The sequence below is a fragment of the Oratosquilla oratoria genome, chromosome 44 (genome assembly GCF_046742065.1).
Source record: "Oratosquilla oratoria isolate Oo_2021 chromosome 44, ASM4674206v1, whole genome shotgun sequence".
Taxonomy (NCBI): Eukaryota; Metazoa; Arthropoda; class Malacostraca; order Stomatopoda; family Squillidae; genus Oratosquilla; species Oratosquilla oratoria.
The window spans coordinates 10,592,796-10,613,111 of record NC_134820.1 but is presented as its reverse complement, the minus strand read 5'-3'; the positions used below and the strand labels follow the sequence as shown (position 1 = coordinate 10,613,111).

The following is a 20,316-nucleotide window of genomic DNA, read 5'->3' as shown; positions in this document are numbered from 1 at the left end:
ATTTCTTTTTGACACATTTTGAGTTTCAATATCATGTCTTACATTATCATTTTGTTTTTTATTTATACCTTGCTCTATATTATTATTTGGTCCTTCATTGACATTCAATGCCTCATTAACATTTCTCCCATCAAAATTAACATTTCCCCCATCACGGACATCTGGTCGATCACGGTCATCCGTTCTCTTTTGTACATTTTGTCCCCCTACGTCACTTATTCTTTCCTTGTGTCCAAACCATCCCAATACTCTTTCACCAACCTTATCTCCCAACTCCCTTTCCACCCTTCTTCTCCTCCTCACCTCCTCATTTCTCACTCTATCCAGCCTAGTAACCCCTATCGTACTTCTCGGGCACTTCATCTCAAACACATTCAAACTCTTTCTCTCTTCTCTTATGTTCCACGTTTCTGTTCCGTACAGTGCTTTCGGCACAATCACTTCTTAATACAATCTCCTCTTAGTATCCTTTCCCAAATGTCTATTTCTCATTACACTTTTTAATCCACCAAGGCATTTATTTGCTTCTCTCAACCTACATTCTACCTCCACCCCTACTCCTCCCTTTCCTGCCACATTCACACCCAAGTATCTAAAACTATCCAGTCTCTCCCTTAATACTCACTTCCAGCCTGCTGCCACTCTCTCCCCTTGTACATCTCATCACCTTAATTTTACCTACATTTATCTTCAGCTTCCTTCTTTCACATACCTTCACAAACTCTGTCACTAACTTCCTCAATCCCTCCTCTGATCCTGCTACAAGCACAGTGTTGTCAGCAAACAACAGTTGGCTTATCTCCCACTTTTCTCCATTTTCTTTAACCATCTCCAATCCCTGACCCACTACCCTTGCATTCACCTCTTGCACCACCCCATTCATGTATAAATTGAACAGCCAGGGCAACATAACACATCCCTGACGAAGTCCCACCTTTACCTCAAACCACTCACTCTCTCTATTTCTAATCCTAAGTCACTATCACTTGTCACATGCTACCAAAGGTTCAAGTCCTTGGCTGTATCACATTTCAATTTCTGCATGTTGACCTCCTTGAGTCTCTCGATGTTGATGGCTTAGAATTAAAGTGTATTGTGGCTGATAAAAATCTATATCTGTTCACTGGGAACCCATTCAGTGTTGTACATATATATATATATATATATATATATATATGTACAACACTGAATGGGTTCCCAGTGAACAGATATAGATTTATATATATATATATATATATCTATTTATATATATATATATATATATATATGTATATATATACAAAGTAGCCCACTTGGAAAAAGAAACTAACGAAGCAGAGCGCTTCCATATATTACATCTTCAGCGCACAGAAGACGTAATATACGAAAGCCCTCTGCTTCGTTAGTTTCTTTTTCCAAGTGGTATACTTTGCCTAAGTGAACACATGTACCCGTGTTCTTATGAGCATATATATATATATATATATATATATATATATATATATATATATATTACATATACATACATATACATATATCTATATATATATATATATATATATATATGTATGTATATATATATATATATTATATATATATACCATATATATATATATATTTACCTAGTTGTATTTTACAGGAAGGTAGCTATGCTCATAGTGACCATCTTTGTATCTTTCAGCATCTAGTTTGTTCTTAAATTCTTGTACCATTTCTGCACATACTATTGTTTTGTCCAATTTGTTCCAGGTATCTACCACTCTGTGTGGAAAACTACTTTTTTTTTCTAGATCTCTTCTATAACTATTCTTTTTGAGTTTCTTTTCATGTCCTCTTGTTTTCTCTTATCCCACTTTAATAAATCTTCTCTATCAATGGCTTCCATGTCTTTCATGATTCTGTAAATGGCCAGTAGATCTCCTCTTTCTCTTCTTTGTTCCAGGGTTGGTAGTTCCAGTTTGGACAATCTTTGTTCATATGTCAATTTTGAAAGTGTTGGTGCCATCCTTGTCATTGCTCTTTGGATTCTTTCTAATTTCTTTATATTCTTTTTTGTACTGAGTGTCGATGGTGTCACAGCATACTCCAATCTTGGTCATATCAGTGTGACTAGTATTTTCTTTACCATTACCTCATCCAAGTAATTAAAGGCCACCTTTATTGATCTTAGTAAATTGTAGGTTTCTCTGACTATTTTGTCTATATGCTTGTCTGGTGTCTTGTTTTTGTTAATAATTACTTCTAGGTCCTTTTCTGAGCTAACTTTTTTACGTCCTTTGTACCAATTTTATATTGCCCTGATATCTTATTTTTACTTCTTCCAAACTCCATTATACTACATTTCTTGATGTTGAAGTTCACTTCCCACTTTTGGCTCCATTCCCAGACTTTGTCTAGTCTCTCTCTAGTGATTCAAAGGATTACATAGGATTACAAAGACGGAACATGTCAACAGGAGACCTTTTGGTCCATAACTAGGTCGGATGCGAAAAATATTATAATAATGATAAATAAAAATATACATATACATAATAAATAATAATAAATAAAATAGATAAATGCATAGGTATAGTTAAATACTAATCAATCAGGTAAATAGTAAATAATGATAAAATAACAGATAACTAATATTAGATTAAAATCAAGCAAATAATAAATAGACAAACAATAACAAACAAATAATATAAAATAAATGGCAGTCATTAAAGCATCTTGCTTATGTGTTTATCTAAACAAATCTTAAAGCTCCGAACTGAACAACATTGCACTGCCTCTGCAGGAAGTTTATTCCATTCATTAACTACATGGTTGCCAAAGTTGTTTCTATCTAGTTCTTAATTAAATCTATTTCCTGACAGTTTGAGACCATTATTTCTTGTCAGATTCTCATTCAGTGTGAAAATTTCGTCAGTTTTGATGTTGTCAATTCCCTTTAGAATCTTAAAGACCAGTATCAAGTCACCTCTGAGTCTATGTATTTTTAGGGAAAACAGATTCATGTTTTAGTCAATTTTCTTAAGATTTATTTTTGATATTTGGAATCAGTTTTGTAGCTCGCCGTTGTACTTTTTCAATCTGTCAATGTTTTTTTCTGTACTTTCTTTAGTAATTTTGCATCATCTGCAAAGAAGTTCATATAACATTCTACACCTTCATCCATGTCATTTATATATGTAGCAAACATTATCACAGCTAATACAGAACCATGTGGGACTCCACTTATTATTTCTTCCCAGGTTGAGGTTTTGTCTCTAAGCGCCACCCTCATTTTTCTCCCATTCAAGAAATCTTTCATCCATTTCAATAACTATTCATAGTAGCTTTTTGTGTGGTACTTTATCAAATACCTTTTGTAAATCTAGGAAAGCCACAATCAGCCCATCCATCCCTTTCTTGCCTCAAGTAAAAATAAATCAAGTTAGTAGCACATGATCTTCCATGTCTAAAGCCAAATTGTTTTGGATTCAGTATATTATTTTCTTCCAGATGTTTGATCCATCTGCTTTTGATAATTTTTCACATACTTTAATTATTGTGCTCGTAGAGTAGAATGGTAAATAGTTTGTTTGGTCTTCCCTTCATATATTAGCACAATATTTGCATTTTTCCAATCTTGTGGTACCTTTCCTTCTTTGAGTGAGCAATCTATTACCTTACATATTTTGTCCATTAGTTCACCTATACATTCTTTTAGTATCCAGGATCAGAGGAGGGATTGAGGAAGTTAGTGACAGAGTTTCAGAAGGTGTGTGAAAGAAGGAAGCTGAAGATAAATGTGGGTAAAAGTAAGGTGATGAGATGTACGAGGGGAGAGAGTGACAGCAGGCTGGAGGTGAGCATTAAGGGTGAAAGACTTGAGGAAGTGGATAGTTTTAGATATTTGGGTGCGAATGTGGCAGGAAAGGGAGGAGTGGGGGTGGAGGTAGAATGTAGATTGAGAGAAGCGACTAAATGCCTTGGTGGATTAAAAAGTGTAATGAGAAATAGACATCTGGGAATGGATGCAAAGAGGAGGTTATATGAAGGAGTGATAGTACCAACAGCATTGTACGGGGCAGAAACATGGAACATGAGAGGAAGAGAGAAGGAGTTTGAATGTGTTTGAGATGAAATGTCTGAGAAGTATGATAGGGGTTACTAGGCTAGACAGAGTAAGAAATGAGGGGGTGAGGAGGAGAATGGGGGTGGAAAGGGAACTGGGAGATAGGGTTGATGAAAGGGTATTAGGATGGTTTGGACACATGGAAAGAATGAGTGAAGAAAGATTAGTAAAAGAAGTATGGAAGGCAGAGGTGGAAGGAGTGAATATGAGGGGGCGTCCTAGGATGAGATGGATGGATGGGGTGAAAGGGGCATTACAAAAGAGAGAACTGTCTGTGGAGGAGGGACGGGAGAGGACAGAAGATAGGGGTGAATGGAGAGGGGTTGTGTATAGATGATGCTATGATGCATGAGGGGGATTGGGTGGGGAGGTATGTGTGAAAAGAAAATTGACGCAGCTCCTTTTCTGCATGAGGGGACGGAGAGGGGGTGGTCGCCGAATTTATGAAGCGGCCTTGCTGTGGATGCGCTGTGTCTTGCGACACTGCTTCTGACCCAGGGCAGTGGACAGGATGCAGGAATGACCCATCATCCAGGAGGTGCCAAGATAAGAGGGAGGGAGGAGGGTGGAGGGGAGTGGAATATATAGGAAGTGGAATGGATGGGAGTGGTTTCTATGCCTTTTTCTTTGTGGCTACCCCCCATGTAGGGGGAAAAAGCCTTTGGTATATGTATGTATGTAACTGGCAATTCCATCTGTACCTATTAGAAAGTATGAGTTTTCAAGTATACTATATTTTTTAATACTTTTTTATAAATTAACATTGAATTATAAAAGAGTTTAATCTGAAAACCTTAACAAAAACATAATACAGGTAAACGTCGACTTACGATGGCCGCGACTTACGATTGTTCGACTTTACGATGACGACGACGACGACGACATGATAATTTAACCCCTTCCATACGGTGCCGCACACGTAGGCGTCATGAGGAGCAAGTGGATTCGCGACGCTGCCATATCGGCGTCTTGATTATATTTATTGTAGTCGCCCCTGTGTTTTTACATTCTCTCAAATGTGCCCTAAATCCCATTCTCTGTGGTTTTCAAAATTCGCGGGTGAAAGAGAGAACGATCAATATAAGCGGTGACTATATTTTATGATGCGAGTATTATTACGTCACGTCGTACGGCTGGCATTGGCTGCTGCCCGCGAGATTTAAGTTCCGTACTGAAAATACATATTATAGTGTTTGAATATGGTAAAAAGGATAAAAATAATTAAATAAACTACTGAACATGTTTAATAGGCTATATTCAGTATCTCTGGTGGTTAATATACAGGTAGGCTAGGTACAGTGACCACGGAACAGAGTGGGGATCGACTTACGATGAGATCGTCTTACGATGGCTCTATCGAAACCTAATGCCATCGTAAGTCGACGTTTACCTGTACATAAATAATTTTGGTGTAACGTGTAACACCAAAATTCTATACTTTATCTGCAACAATAACTAAAATGAATGAGATATCCTTCAGAGCAACAAGTAACTAACCTTACAACAAGCATGAATTCATTACAAAATAGCACAATATTTCAAGTATCTACTACACTAGAAATTTTCTAATATAGTAGATACTTGAAATAATGTGTTATTAGTATCACAGTAAACAATGGGAGTGGAATGGGTAGGAGGAAAAAGTGTGGGAGTAGGTATGTCCCTTTTAACTTGGCTACCTCCTTTATACGGGGGAAAAAGCCCTTGGTATACAGATGGTATAAAAACTACATTAGAGATATACATATACCAAAGGTAGCCAAAAAACAAAGCCATAAAACCACTCCCACCCATTCCATCCCCATCACACTCCACTCCCCTCCACCCTCTTCCTTCTCTCTTATCTTGGCACCCCCTGGATGACGGATCATCCCTGCATCTCGCCCACTACCCTGGGTCAGAAGCAGTGTTGCAAGACACAGCACATCCACAGCAAGGCTGCTTCATCAAATCGGCAAGCCCCCCTCTCCGTCTCCTCATGCAGAAAAGGAGAAGACAGGGAGAAATCCCTTTGGGCTGCATCAAATTATTTCTCATACATACTCCCTCACCTCCTATCCCCCATCCATTCCATCTTATGCATCACAGTATCATCCGTATACAACCATTCTCCATTCACCCGTTTTCTTTCCTCTCCCGTCCTTCCTCAACAGACATTCCCCTCTTTTCCTATGCCCCTTTTACTCCATCCATCCATCTTATCCTAGGTTGACCCATCATGTTCACTCCTTCCACACCTCTTTTACTAGTCTTTCTTCACTCATTCTTTCCATGTGTCCAAACCATCCCAATACTCTTTCATCCACCCTACTTCCCAACACCCTTTCCACCCCCATTCTCCTCCTCAACTCCTCATTTCTCACTCTATCCAGCCTAGTAACCATGCTTCTCAGACACCTCATCTCAAACACATTCAAACTCCTTCTCCTTTCCTCTCTTATAATGTTCCATGTTTCTGACCCATTAACCCCTTCCATACGGTGCCGCACATGTAGGCGTCATGGGGAGCGAGTGTATTCGCGAGGCTGCCATATCGGCGTCTTGATTATATTTATTGTAGTCGCCCCTCCATAATGACATTCTTTCTAATTCTTTTGTAATCGCATTTTCTATGGTTATCAAAATTCACGGGTGAAGAGAGAACGATCGATATAAGCGGTGACTATATTTTATGATGCGAGTATTATTACGACACGTCGTACGGCTGGCGTTGGCTGCTGCCACCGAGATCTAAGTCCATGACGCCTACGTGTGCGGCACCGTATGGAAGGGGTTAAGTGCTACTGGCACAATAACTCCTTCTCACTCACATACATAATTCAGCAGTGGTTGAAGCAGGATGTACGAAAAGAAGCTCTGAAACTCTAAGCAGTGCTTCATTGACAGATGAATTAGAAACCAGCTCTAGTTGTGTTTACTAAAAAGCGGGAAGGGAGAAGTGAACTATGAGTGACCAAAATGTAACTGTCATGGGGTCTTTATTTATTTATTTATTTTTTTCTTGGTAATAGTTACTCTAAAAATGGAAGTAAATAACAGCGATTTAAGGAATAAAAAAACAACGCAGAGATGCCTGGATGTAAGTAGGGTAGAATCACCATTGGGGGTGATCCCCAAAAGCACATGCCTGAATGAAACCTCAAAGACGTACCAAAGGTTTTGACATAGAGGGTGGAATTATGAATAGAGGGATAGAAATAGATAGAGAGCCCAGGTTTAAAAATATAATGAGAAACAGAGAGATCAATGACTTCTTAGATGAAGTAATTGAACTAAAAAGTGGGTATAAGGCGATGTATAAAGAGGTAGCCCTGCCAAGAAGGGCAAATGAAGAGACTAACAGGGAGATAGACGATCTGAAAATGGAACTAAATAGGATCAAATGGGAAAATGAAAGATTGAAAAATTAAGATATAAATAAAAACGAGGTATTGAAAAAGAAATGAAGGACCAAATACAGCCAGTGACCGAGAAAGTGGAAGAGATGATCAAAGAAAACAATTTCCAAGAAATAAAGAAACAGTGTAGAGTAGAACAGGAAATAAAAAAAAAATGATCTTTTAAAGAGAGTGGAGCAACAAGTTAAGGAAAATGCTAAGGAAACAGTAATTAAATTAATTAATGAGAAAGGAAATTTGGTCAGGGATACGGTGGATGAAAAAAGATGCATTGTAATCTATGGTATTGAAGAGAAACATGATGTTCCTAGAAATCAGAGAGAAAAAGAGGAGAAAGAGATTGCTAATGAAATTCTGAAAGAGACTAGAGAGGAAAGATAATATATAAAGAAATTGAGGAAACATTTAGAAAAGGAAAATACTCAAAAGAAAAACAATATAGGCCACTAAAAGTAAAACTTAGGTCTCAAATGATAGCAGAGGAAGTACTATCTAGAACATAAAAACTAGCAAATAGAGAACACTACAAAAATGTATGGATAAAAAAAGAAATGAGTGATGAAGAAAAAGAGAAAGAAAAGGAACTTTGAAATGAAGCAAATTAAAAAAAATGAAAAGAGAACTGAAACTGAAAAGAATGTTTTTTTTTTTTTTTTTGGAGAGTGGTGGACCTGAGGCTGAGAAAATGGTATATCAAGAAAAAGGATACAAAATAGAAAGAAAAGTATGAGGAAGGAAAAAATTAAAGATTGCTTATACTAACATAGATGGAAAGATTTCAGGACTGAATGAATTAAATGACTATCTGGCATTAGAAAAAACAGATATAATGGGAATTGTAGAAATTAGATAAAAAAAAAATACTCTACCACCAAATACTGTGGTACAAGGTCTATACAACTATTGGCCAAAAAATAGAAAGGAAAAGGTGGGGGAGTATTATTTTTGACTAGAAAAGACTTTGATGTGACAAAGATAATAAGAGGGAAAAAATGTAGAATCAATTATGATAAAGTTGAAACCAGTTACATGAAAAGTAGAAAATTTGTATTAGTGTATGTGCCCTCCAAAACACAGTCCTTGACAGAAAACAATCATTCCAAACTATTGGAAGATACAAAATATGAACTAACTTATACACTGAAAGAAAAAGGAAATATAGTAATTATGGATGATTTTAACTCAAAAGAAATATGTTGGGAAGAAATAACAGTGAAGGTTGGAGAAGACCTCTGGGGAAACATACTACGTGAAATGACCACTGAATACACAATGACTCAGCGGGTAAAAGAAAATGCCAGATACAGAAACAATGAGGAACCATCAAGACTAGAATTAATACTTACATCAGAACCTGAAGTTGTGGACAGAATTGATTACAAAACTCCAATAGGGAAGAGTGACCATGTACTAAAAGAATTTGAACTAAAAGAGCAAATGGACTTAAGAAGAAATGAGAAACATAAAAAAGGAAGACTTATGTATAACAAAACAAATTTTGAGAAACTAAAAAAATTCTTTTGAAATGCGAACTGGGATAACTTCCTTAAATGAAGATACAAAGATAGAAAAGAAATGGAATATACTAAAACAAATTTAAAATGAGGGAGTGAACAAATATGTACCACAAAAGAAGCAAGAAAGAGTGTACATAAAAAGCTGGTACAACAAAAAAAGTAGTGAGGCTAAGGAGAAAAGAGACAAAGCTTGGAAAAGATGGAAAAAAAAAGTAAATGGCAAACATATATCAAACTAAGAAATGCTATGTAAAAATATGCAGAGATGAAAAGAAAAAATATAGAAGAGATATAATAGAAAAATGCAAGGAACAACCTAAACTACTTTACAGGTATGTAAATGGTAAACTAAATAACAGAGTCCACCTGGCCACACTGCAGTGCAGCCACCACCCAGCACTTCTAAGCTACCAGAAGAGGCTGGATGACCACATTGTGAACAGCTGCCCAGGATGTAACACTTCACCCCATACCATACAACACATAATGGAAGACTGCATTATACACAATCATGCACCCAAACAACACAACATACACTCTATAAAGGATTTGTGGGAAAACCCAGTTTTGGCTGTGGCATTCCTTGGGGAGACGGGACTGCTTGGACAGACAGTCTAGGGAACAACAACAACAACCACAAACAAGAAAAGGAAAAACTGTGCCAGGGAAATTATGACTATAAAGAAGTAGAAATGGCTGAAATCATGAACAATCATTTCAAATCGGCATTCACAATTGAAAGTTCACAGAACTGTGAGGGAATAGAAAGAGATCCCCCCCAATGAAGGAAATAACTGTAACACAGAAGGAAATCAGAGAAACGAAATAAAAAAACCTTGATGTCAGAAAATCACATGGTCCAGATGGAATTGCAAATTGGATATTGAAAGAATGCATAGGGGAGTTGATGGACAAAATATACAATATAATTAAATACTCACTCAAAGAAGATAAGGTACCACAGGACTGGAAAAATGCAAATATTGTGCCAATATATAAAGGCGGGAACAAGGAAAATCCAACCAACTACAGACCGGTCTCCCTTAGAAGCACAATAATAAAAATATGTAAAAAAGTTATCAAAAGTAGATGGGTTAAATATCTGGAAGAAAAAAATATAATGAATCCAAATTAATTTGGATTTAGACAAGGAAGATCATGTACAACAAACCTGATCTGCTTCTATTCAAGACTATAAGAAATAATACAAGAAAGGGATGGATGGGCAGACTGTGCCTTTCTAGACCTACAAAAAGTATTTGATAAAGTACCACACAAAAAACTAATAAGAAAAATAAAATCAATAGGTGGCATCAAAGGAAAATATTGGAATGGATGGAAGACTTTCTGACTGGGAGAAAAGTGAGGGTAGTAGAGACAAATACTTGAATTGGGAAGAAATGATAAGTGGCGTCTCCAATCGTGTTTGCCATATATGTAAATGACATGGATGAAGGAGTGGAGTGTTATATGAATTTCTTCACAGATGATGCAAAAATACTAAAGTAAGAGCAGTGAGAAATGAGGAAGTGAGGAGAAGAACGGGGGTGGAAAGGGAGTTGGGAGATAGGGTTGATGAAAGAGTATTAGGATGGTTTGGACACATGGAAAGAATGAGTGAAGAAAGACTAGTAAAAGAGGTATGGAAGGCAGATGTGGAGGGAGTGAACATGAAGGGACGTCCTACGATGAGGTGGATGGATGGGGTAAAGGGGGCTTTGGGGAAGAGGGGAATGTCTGTTGAGGAAGGACGGGAGAGGACAGAAGACAGGGGTGAATGGAGAATGGTTGTATATGGATGATGTTGTGATGCATGAGGTGAGATAATATGTGTGAGCAAAATTTGATGCAGCCCAAAGGGATTTCTCCCCATCTTCTCCTTTTAAGCATGGGGGGATGTAGAGGGGGGGGGTTGCCAATTTAATGAAGCGGCCTTGCTGTGGATGTGCTGTGTCTTGCGACACTGCTTCTGACCCAGGGCAGTGGACAAGGTGCAGGGATGACCCGTCATCCAGGAGGTGCTAAGATAAGAGGGAGGGTGGAGGGGTGTGGAGTGTATTCAGGGATGGAATGGGTGGGAATGATTTTATGCCTTTTCTTTTTTGGCTACCTCCTTTGTAAGGGGGAAAAAAGCCTTGGTATATGTATGTATGTAAGAGCAGAGGAGGATTGTGAATCATTACAGTTAGACCTAGACAAAATCTGGAAATGGAGTCAAAAATGGGAAGTGAACTTTAAGGCCTTAAGCACACTGGCAACTTTTGTAGAGCCACAAGTGGCTGCGTTTTGTGGCGGGGATATTTTCTCCCATAGGTTCCCATTGTTTTCAAGCTTTGCCGATCACACCCACCAAGTGTGATCGGCAAAGCTTGAAAACAATGGGAACCTATGGGAGAAAATATCCCCGCCACAAAACGCAGCCACTTGTGGCTCTACAAAAGTCGCCAGTGTGCTTAAGGCCTAATATCAAGAAGTGTAGTATAATGGAGTTTGGAAAAAGTAAAAATAGAATATCAAGATATTAGAAAATTGGTGAAGAAGTCAAAAAAGTGAACTTGGAAAGAGACCTTGGAGTAATAATCAGCAAAGACATGACACTGGACAAACATATCAATAAAATAGTCAGAGAAACATTCAACCTATTAAGGACAATGAAAGTGGCATTTGACTATTTGGATGAGGAAATGATTAAAAAAATATTAGTTACACTAATAAGACCAAAACTGAAGTATGCAGCAACACTATGGACACCCAGTACTAAAAAGAATATAAAGAAATTAGAAAGAATTCAAAGAGCAATTACAAAGTTGGCACCAACTCTCTCCAAATTAACATATGAACAATGATTGTCCAAACTGGAACTACCAACTTTGGAACAATGAAAAGAAAGAGGAGATCTACTGACTATTTATAGAATCATGAAAGGAATGGAAATCCTAGATAGAGATGATTTATTAAAATGGGACAACAGAAAAACAAGAAGACATGAAAATAACTCAAAAAGGATAACTATAGAAGAGATCTGAAAAAAAAAAAAGCTTCCCATGTAGAGTGGTAGATACCTGGAATCAATTAGATAAGAAACACTGTGTGCAAACACTACTCAGGATTTTAAGAAAAAACTTGATGCTGAAGGATACAAAGATGGGTCACCATGAGCATAGCTCCCTTCCCGCATAATACAACTAGGTAAATACAATCTCCTCTTAGATTCCATTCTGAAATGTCTATTTCTCATTACACTTTTTAATCCACTAAGGCATTTACTCTCGTCTCTCAACCTACATTCTACCTCCACCTCCATTCCTCCCTTTCCTGCCACATTCGCACCCAAGTATCTAAAAATATACACTTCTTCCAGTCTCTCTCCCTTAATACTCACTTCCAGCCTGCTGTCACTTTCTCCTCTTGTACATCTAATCACCTTACTTTTACCCACATTTATCTTAAACTTCTTTCTTTCACATACCTTCCCAAACCCTGTCACCAACTTCCTCAATCCCTCCTCTGACCCTGCTACAAGTGCAGTGTAATCCGTAAACAACAGCTGGTTTATCTCCCACTTTTCTCCATTTTCTTTAGCCATTTCCAATCCCTGACCCACTACCCTTGCATTTACCTCTCACACCACCCTATCCATGTATAAATTGAACAGCCAGGGTGACATAACACACCCCTAATGAAGTCCCACATTTACCTCAAACCACTCTCTCCATTTCTAATCCTGACACACGCTCCACTACTCTCGTAAAAACTCTTGACTACTCTTAACAGCTTTCCTCCTATCCCATATATCTACAATACTTCCCACAGTGCCTTCCTGTCTACCTTGTCATATACATTTTCCAAATCCATAAAAGCCCAAAATACATCCTTACCTTTTCCTATAGCTTTCTCACAAAGGATTACAAAGGAATACAAAGGCGGAGCATGCCGACAGGAGACCTTTTGGTCCATATCTATGTCGGATGCAAAAAAAAATCATATTAATAATAAAATAATAAATAAAAACTATAATAATGTAAATAACAAATAAAATATATGAATAAATGCATAGGTATAGTTAAATGATAAACAAACAGGTAAATAGTAAATAATAATAAATTGACATATAACTAATACATACATACATATACCAAGGCTTTTTCCTCCTTTCAAGGGAGGTAGCCAAAAAGGGAAAGGCATAAAAACACTCCCACCCATTACATCCCTAAATACACTCCACACCCCTCCCACCCTCCCTCTCATCTGAGCACCTCCTGGATGACGGGTCATCCCTGCACCTTGCTCACCGCCTTGGGTCAGAAGCAGTGTCGCAAGACACAGCACATCCACAGCAAGGCCGCTTCATTAAATCGGCGACCCCCCCCTCTCCGTACCCCCTTGCATATAAGGAGAGGACAGGGAGAAATCCCTTCGGGCTGCGTCAAAATTTACTCACACATACTACCCCACCCCCCACGCCCCCGCCCATTCCTCCTCATGCAATCACACATCATCCATATACAACCATTCTCCACTCACCTCTGTCTTCCGTCCTCTCCCTTCCTTCCTCAACAGACATTCCCCTCTTCACCAAAGCCCCCTTCACCCCATCCATCCACCTCATCCTAGGACGTCCCCTCATGTTAACTCCCTCCACATCTGCCTTCCATACCTCTTTTACTAGTCTTTCTTCACTCATTCTTTCCATGTGTCCAAACCATCCTAATATTCTTTCATCAACCCTATCTCCCAGCTCCTTTTTCACCCCTGTTCTCCTCCTCACCTCCTCATTTCTCACTCTATCCAGCCTAGTAACTCCCACCATACTTCTCAGACACCTCATCTCAAACACATTCAAACTCCTTCTCTCTTCTTCTCTTATGTTCCATGTTTCTGCCCCATACAGTGCTGTTGGCACAATCACTCCTTCATACAGTCTCCTCTTCGCATCCATTCCTAAATGTCTATTCCTCATTACACTCTTTAATCCACCAAGGCATTTACTCGCTTCTCTCAATCTACATTCTACCTCCACCTTCACTCCACCTTTTCCTGCTACACTTGCACCCAAGTATCTGAAACTATCCACTTCCTCCAGTCGCTCTCCCTTAATGTTCACTTCCAGTCTACTGCCACTTTCACCCCTTGTACATCTCATCACCTTACTTTTACATATAACTAATAATAAATGAAAATCAGACAGACAAAAGATAACAAAACAAAAACAAATAATATAAAATAAATTATAATCATTACAGTATCTTGCTTAGGTGTTTATCTAAATGATTCTTAAAGCTTCGAACTGAACTACATTGCACTAACTGTGCAGGAAGTTTATTCCATTCATTAACTACACGGTTGGCAAAGTTGTTTCTACCTACTTCCAAATTGAATCTATTTCCGGACAGTTTGAGACCATTGTTTCTTGTCTGATTCTCATTCAATGTGAAAATTTTGTCACTTTTGATGTTGTCAATTCCCTTTAAAATCTTAAAGACCTGTATCAAGTCACCTCTGAGTCTACGCTTTTTTAGGGAAAACAGATTCATATGTTTTAGTCGATTTTCGTATGATTTATTTTTGATATTTGGAATCAGTTTTGTGGCTCGCTGTTGTACTTTTTCCAGTCTGTCAATGTCTTTAATGAGATTCAGTGACCATATGGAAACAGCATATTCCAAATATGGACGAACTAACGATTTATGTAGCTTGTTAATGAGTGATGGACTTTTGAAATCAAAAGATTGCACAATCAGTCCCAGAATCTTATTTGCTTTCTCAGAGGCTGAAATACACTTGGATGATTTGAGGTCGTTACTGATAATTACGCCGAGATCTTTTTCACTATCCACTTTTGTTTACGAATTTCCAAATAACTTGTAATCGTACTTACTGTTATTTTTACCTATGTGCATTACCTTGCATTTACTTGTGTTAAATTTCATTAGCCACTTTTCAAACTATTGCTGTAATTTATCTAAATCTTCTTGTATATCTAATTGGTTTGAGTGATCATTTGCCACTCCACACAGTTTTGTATCATCAACAAATTTGGAAACAGTAGATTTTAGTTCATGGTCTATATCATTTATATATACTATGAATAGAAGTGGCCCAAGAACGGAACCCTGAGGAACTCCATTTGTAACATTTTTCCATCTAGAAGTTTTTCCATTTAAAACAACTCTCTGTTTTCGACCATTCAACCAATTACTCGTCCAATCTAATAGGCTACCACTTATTCCATGTAAAGCTAATTTAGTAAGTGGTCTTTCGTGTGGGACGGTATCAAAAGCTTTTGCAAAGTCTAGATATATTAAATCTATATTGTTTCTTTTGTCATAATTTGAGATAACTGTGTTGTAGAATTTGAGTAAGTTAGTCAGGCAAAAACGTTTCCGTCTGAAACCATGCTGGCTATCATTTATCAAACGGTTACTGATGATAGTTTCCATTATTTTTCCTACGATTGAAGTCAAACTTATAGGGCTATAGTTATTTGGCTTCTTTTTGTCACCTTTTTTGAATATGGGAGTAACGTTAGCTAGCTTCCATTCTCTTGGGAAATCTCCGGATATGATGGATTTCTTGAAAATAATTTCTAGTGGAACAACAATCTCATTTTTCATTTCCTTTAAGATTCTTGGATGCCAACCGTCAGGCCCTGGTGTTTTATTAACATATCTGTCTTACCACAAAAATCTGATCTACACAACCCCTACCTGTCCTAAACCCACACTGTTACTCACCAATTACTCCCTCTGTTCCTCTCCTAATTCTCTCAATCAAGACCCTCCCATAAGCCTTCCCAACTACACTTAACAAGCTAATCCATTTGAAACTACTACACTCACAGATGTCTCCTTTTCCCTTGTAAAGTAGAACTATACAGGCACTCCTCCAGTCCTCTGGTACTCTACACTCTCTTAAACAAACATTAAATAACCTCACCATCGCTGTACCTCCCTTCTTCAGACATTCTGCATGGCATCCATCCAGACCAGGTGCCTTACCTGCTCTCATCATCTTAACAACTGCCTTCACCTCATCTTTCCTTATTTCTCCTCCATTTTCTCACTCATCACTCTCATTTTCTTAGCGCTTCCCACTACAACTACCTTTCCCTCCCTATCCTTCTTCACATTTAGCAACTCCCTAAAATACTCTGCCCCACTTTCCTCTCGCTGCCTTCTCTTCCATTATCATCTCTCCATCTACACCTTTTACCTTTTCTTTTCTACTTGATCTACCTCCTCTTCCTCTCTTAATTTCTTTCCAAAACATCTTTTTATTACTTTCAAAATTTTCTGTCATACTCCTACCCCATTTCACATATCCTCTCCTTTTTTCCTCCTTTATCTTATGCTTTACTTCTCTTCTCTTTTCTTTGTACCTCTCATATGATTCCCTCATCCTATTTTGTAACCAATCTATGAAAGCTTGGATCTTCTCTTCTACAACCGTCTTTGCTTCCTCATCCCACCATTCATTACCCTTCCTTCTATTTCCTCCCATCCTCCTTGTTCCACACACCATCTTTGCACACCTTGTGACTCCCTCCTTGAACCATCCCCACTCATCCACTCCTAGTTCTACTCTAGCCTTCACTCACTCCCACTCCTCTCTCAGCTTCTTCTTGTACTCCTTCTCCTTCTCTTTCTCATTTAAGCTGTTTACTCTAAACACCTCCCTACCTTTTGTCATTTTCCTCTTTCTCCATCTATTCTCCACTTTCAACTTGCCTTCCACCAGAAAATGATCCGATATCCCCCACTTTCTCCCCTTAGAACATAAGCATCCTTGACTCTTCCTATTATACTCCTGTTTACCACTACATAGTCCATTAATGCTCTATCTACCACCTTTCCATCCACCACCCTCTCCCATGTGTACTTATGATTGACTTTCTTCCTAAACACTGTATTTGCTATCATCAACTCTCTTTCAAGACACATCTCCACCATCAACTCTCCACTACGATTTTTTCCTGGAACTCCACATTTCCCAACCACTCCATCTATTGGTTCATTTCCTACCCTAGCATTAAGGTCTCCCAATGCCACTACATTGATGTGGCTCCCTAATCCCTCTATGCACTCATTTACATCTATCCAAAAAGCCTCCCATTCTTCTACTCTCTCCTCACTACCAGGCCCATATGCACTTACAAAAATCCACATCTCCTTTCCCAGCTTCACCTTCATCCACATCAACCTTGAAGAAAACTCCTTCCACTCCACTACATGTTTACCTATCTCTTCACTTACTAGTATAGCCACCCTTTCTCTCCTTTGTCCTCTCTTCACTCCTGAGATCCTCCCAACTACACTTCCAACTCACACTCACACCTCCCTCTCAACTTAGTTTCACTCAAAGCCAACATATCCATCTTTCTTCTCACAAACATACTGCCTATCTCTTCCCTTTTACTCTCATCTGTACCACATCCACGCACATTAAAAGACCCAAACCTTAGGGTACTGGTTGGAAAACTCCTAAACCCTCTTATGCCTTTACTATTTTTAGGAATGTCCCCTGTGGGGCTACAGGGAGAAGGATGCCTAATCCTAATCCCCGTCCCGTTTTAGTTGCCTCTTATGATTCAAGTGGGAAGACTTGGTGACAGTATTCTTTCCCCCCACCACAGATGGGGAGATATAATATCAAATGATACACACATACATACATGGTATATAGGTAAATGTGGATAACCACATTATTTCATGGAAGGTAGGTCATAAACATGAGAAATTAACTCCACATTTATAGAAAATGACTTAGATGTAACAGATCAAACTGATGTGTTAATTTAGGTCAGTACAAGAAAATGGCTTATCCAATGAGAAAACAATTAAAACTGCAAGCCATAGCAAACATGGTAATCAACGAGTTATGAAAGTTATCATGAGAAGAAAAGTTTGAAATTATTTAGATATAGGAAAGATGCAACTTAGGATGAATGTGTTTTTGGGAAGAAATCACATTGAATTTTCTCATGATTTCAGCTGGAAGGAGTGAAAGTGATGAGTGTTATTGGCTGAAAATATACCCCTCCCATGTCTCCTTGCCCTGACTTTAAGATAATGGTATACAAGTTGAACAAATTAAATTACAATAAATAAAAAAATAATAAATACATGAATAAATATTTAAATAAATCAATCAATAATCAAATAATAATTATAATATATAAATATATGAATAAAAAATAAATTAGTGAAATAATATAAATGGAAATCACATCAAAACAAAAGAAAAAATACATAAAACATTGAAATAATACAGAAATATAAGGTTAGGAATACAATTAGTCTATTACAGACAGAAATCTAAAATCTACTAGCTATTTAAACTTATGTATTAGCATTACCTTATTCTAAAACTTCCTTTAAAAATTCAAACTAACCTGGTTTGAATCTCGCTGGTGCAGTCTCAAAAATATGTCCTCACACCAATTCTCAATTTTGACAGGTGCATCCCCAGCCTGATACTTGTTAAAAGTAATTGTGACAGGTTCATCTGACCCTACACCATCAACTTCTACAGACAAGGCTCTCTGTGTAACAAAATAATTATGTCTAAAACCCATACAAATGGAAACAATTCCAACACATATATAAAACAACTGATACAGAAAACTGAACTAATGTGAATTACAGAACATATGAAAGTATTAGTAATATCTGCTTTTGGAATCTGTTGAGTAAAAAAAATTATACAGATACACAAACAAAATCAATATAATTTACAATTCTATATACTGCTTAGAGGAAATGTCATGGTTTTTACCCCTTTTTCCATACGCAGAACTGTTGTATGTATGGAGTTGAAGTGAAAATGCTGTGAAACAACTTGACTATCCCGGTGTCTGACCACCATCCTCATGTTTTCCGAGTCTGGCCAAAAAGGCATACACTGAAATCACAAAAATAATAGTGAAAGAACAATTTGAATATTCAAATATTACATAATTCTGCTTCATTATTATTAGCTTTAAGTGCCTTAAAAAAAGTTATCACAAATTACAGATGACCCCAAACATTTGCATGTTCCACATTTACAAATTCATGTATTCCTTTTTTTTTTTTTTTTTTTCATTGGTAGGACAGTTCTGTCCACATACCTATCTCAGGTATTGGCTCAATATTATTGTGAGGTTAAAATCTGCTCAGTAGCATGCAGCTGATACTTTAGGGTCGATGTGGATCACCCCTACAGACCAGAGCTACAGATCATTTTGTCTGTGATAGAGGAAATCTCTATTCATAGAGATGTGATGCTACCTTATCATACTGTGACTGGCCCTCTATTATCCTGTCCCCTACTCTTAATACTGTCCTGTACCACTTCTGTAAATATACATTTACTTTTTCCAAACCCTGTGGTAAAGGAGAAAGAATACTTCCACTGAGTGTTCCTACTTTGTTGTAAAAGGTGACATAAAAGGGACAAGGATTTAGGCATCCAACTCTCTGTAGCCCCAAAGGGGTCATTCCCCCCCCCCCCAAAAAAAAAAAAAAAAAAATATATATATATATATATATAAATATATATATAAACATATATATAATCTATATATATATATATATATATATATATATATATATATATATATAAATATATAATAATAATAATAATAACTAATAATATATATCCAGCAAAGCATAAGAGGGTCTGGAAAGAGTTTTCCAACCAAAACCCTAAGGTTTTGGTCTTCCAATAAGCATGCATATGGTACAGATGAGAGTGAAAGGGAAGAGAAAGCCAGTATGTTTGTGAAAAGAAAGATGGATGTGTTGGCATTGAGTGAAACTAAATTGAGATGGAGGGGTGAGTTTGAGTTTGGGAGTGGTGTCAGGAGTGAAGACAGGATGAGGGAAAGGGTGGCTATACTAGTAAGTGAGGATATAGGTAAACTCGTGGTGGAGTGGAAGGAGGTTTCTTCAAGGTTGTTGTTGTTGTTATCGTTCCCTAGACTGTCTGTCCGAGCAGTCCTGTCTCCCCAAGGAATGCCACAGCCGAAACTGGGTTTTCCCACAAATCCTTTATAGAGTGTATGTTGTGTTGTTTGCATGCATGATTGTGTATAATGCAGTCTTCCATTATGTGTTGTATGGTATGGGGTGAAGTGTTACATCCTGGGCAGCTGTTCACAATGCGGTCATCCAGCCTCTTCTGGTAGCTTAGAAGTGCTGGGTGGTGGCCGCACCGCAGTCTGGCCAGGTGGACTCTGTCCTTTCGTGGGAGAGAGGATTCAGAAGGGTGGATATCAGGGGGTCTGGCATGCAGCAATGTGTTGTCGGCGGCATGAGGAGCAAGTGGATATGCGAGGCTG

General features: G+C 37.9%; 1 protein-coding gene across 8 annotated transcripts in view; it reads right to left on the bottom strand.

The window, feature by feature from the left end:
- The window catches only part of LOC143022390 (intermembrane lipid transfer protein VPS13A-like), a 617,111-nt gene that overhangs the window by 338,434 nt on the left and 258,361 nt on the right, over positions 1 to 20,316 (bottom strand). For all 8 annotated transcript variants that reach the window (XR_012966042.1, XM_076180547.1, XM_076180549.1 and 5 more), the window contains 2 exons: positions 18,771 to 18,896; positions 18,388 to 18,537 (listed from right to left, as the gene is read on the bottom strand). Coding sequence is in view for 7 of the 8 variants with exons in the window: in XM_076180547.1 (XP_076036662.1) it covers positions 18,388 to 18,537; positions 18,771 to 18,896 (276 nt within the window). In the remaining variant the exon portion in view is untranslated. The remainder of the gene's footprint in view (positions 1 to 18,387; positions 18,538 to 18,770; positions 18,897 to 20,316) is intronic.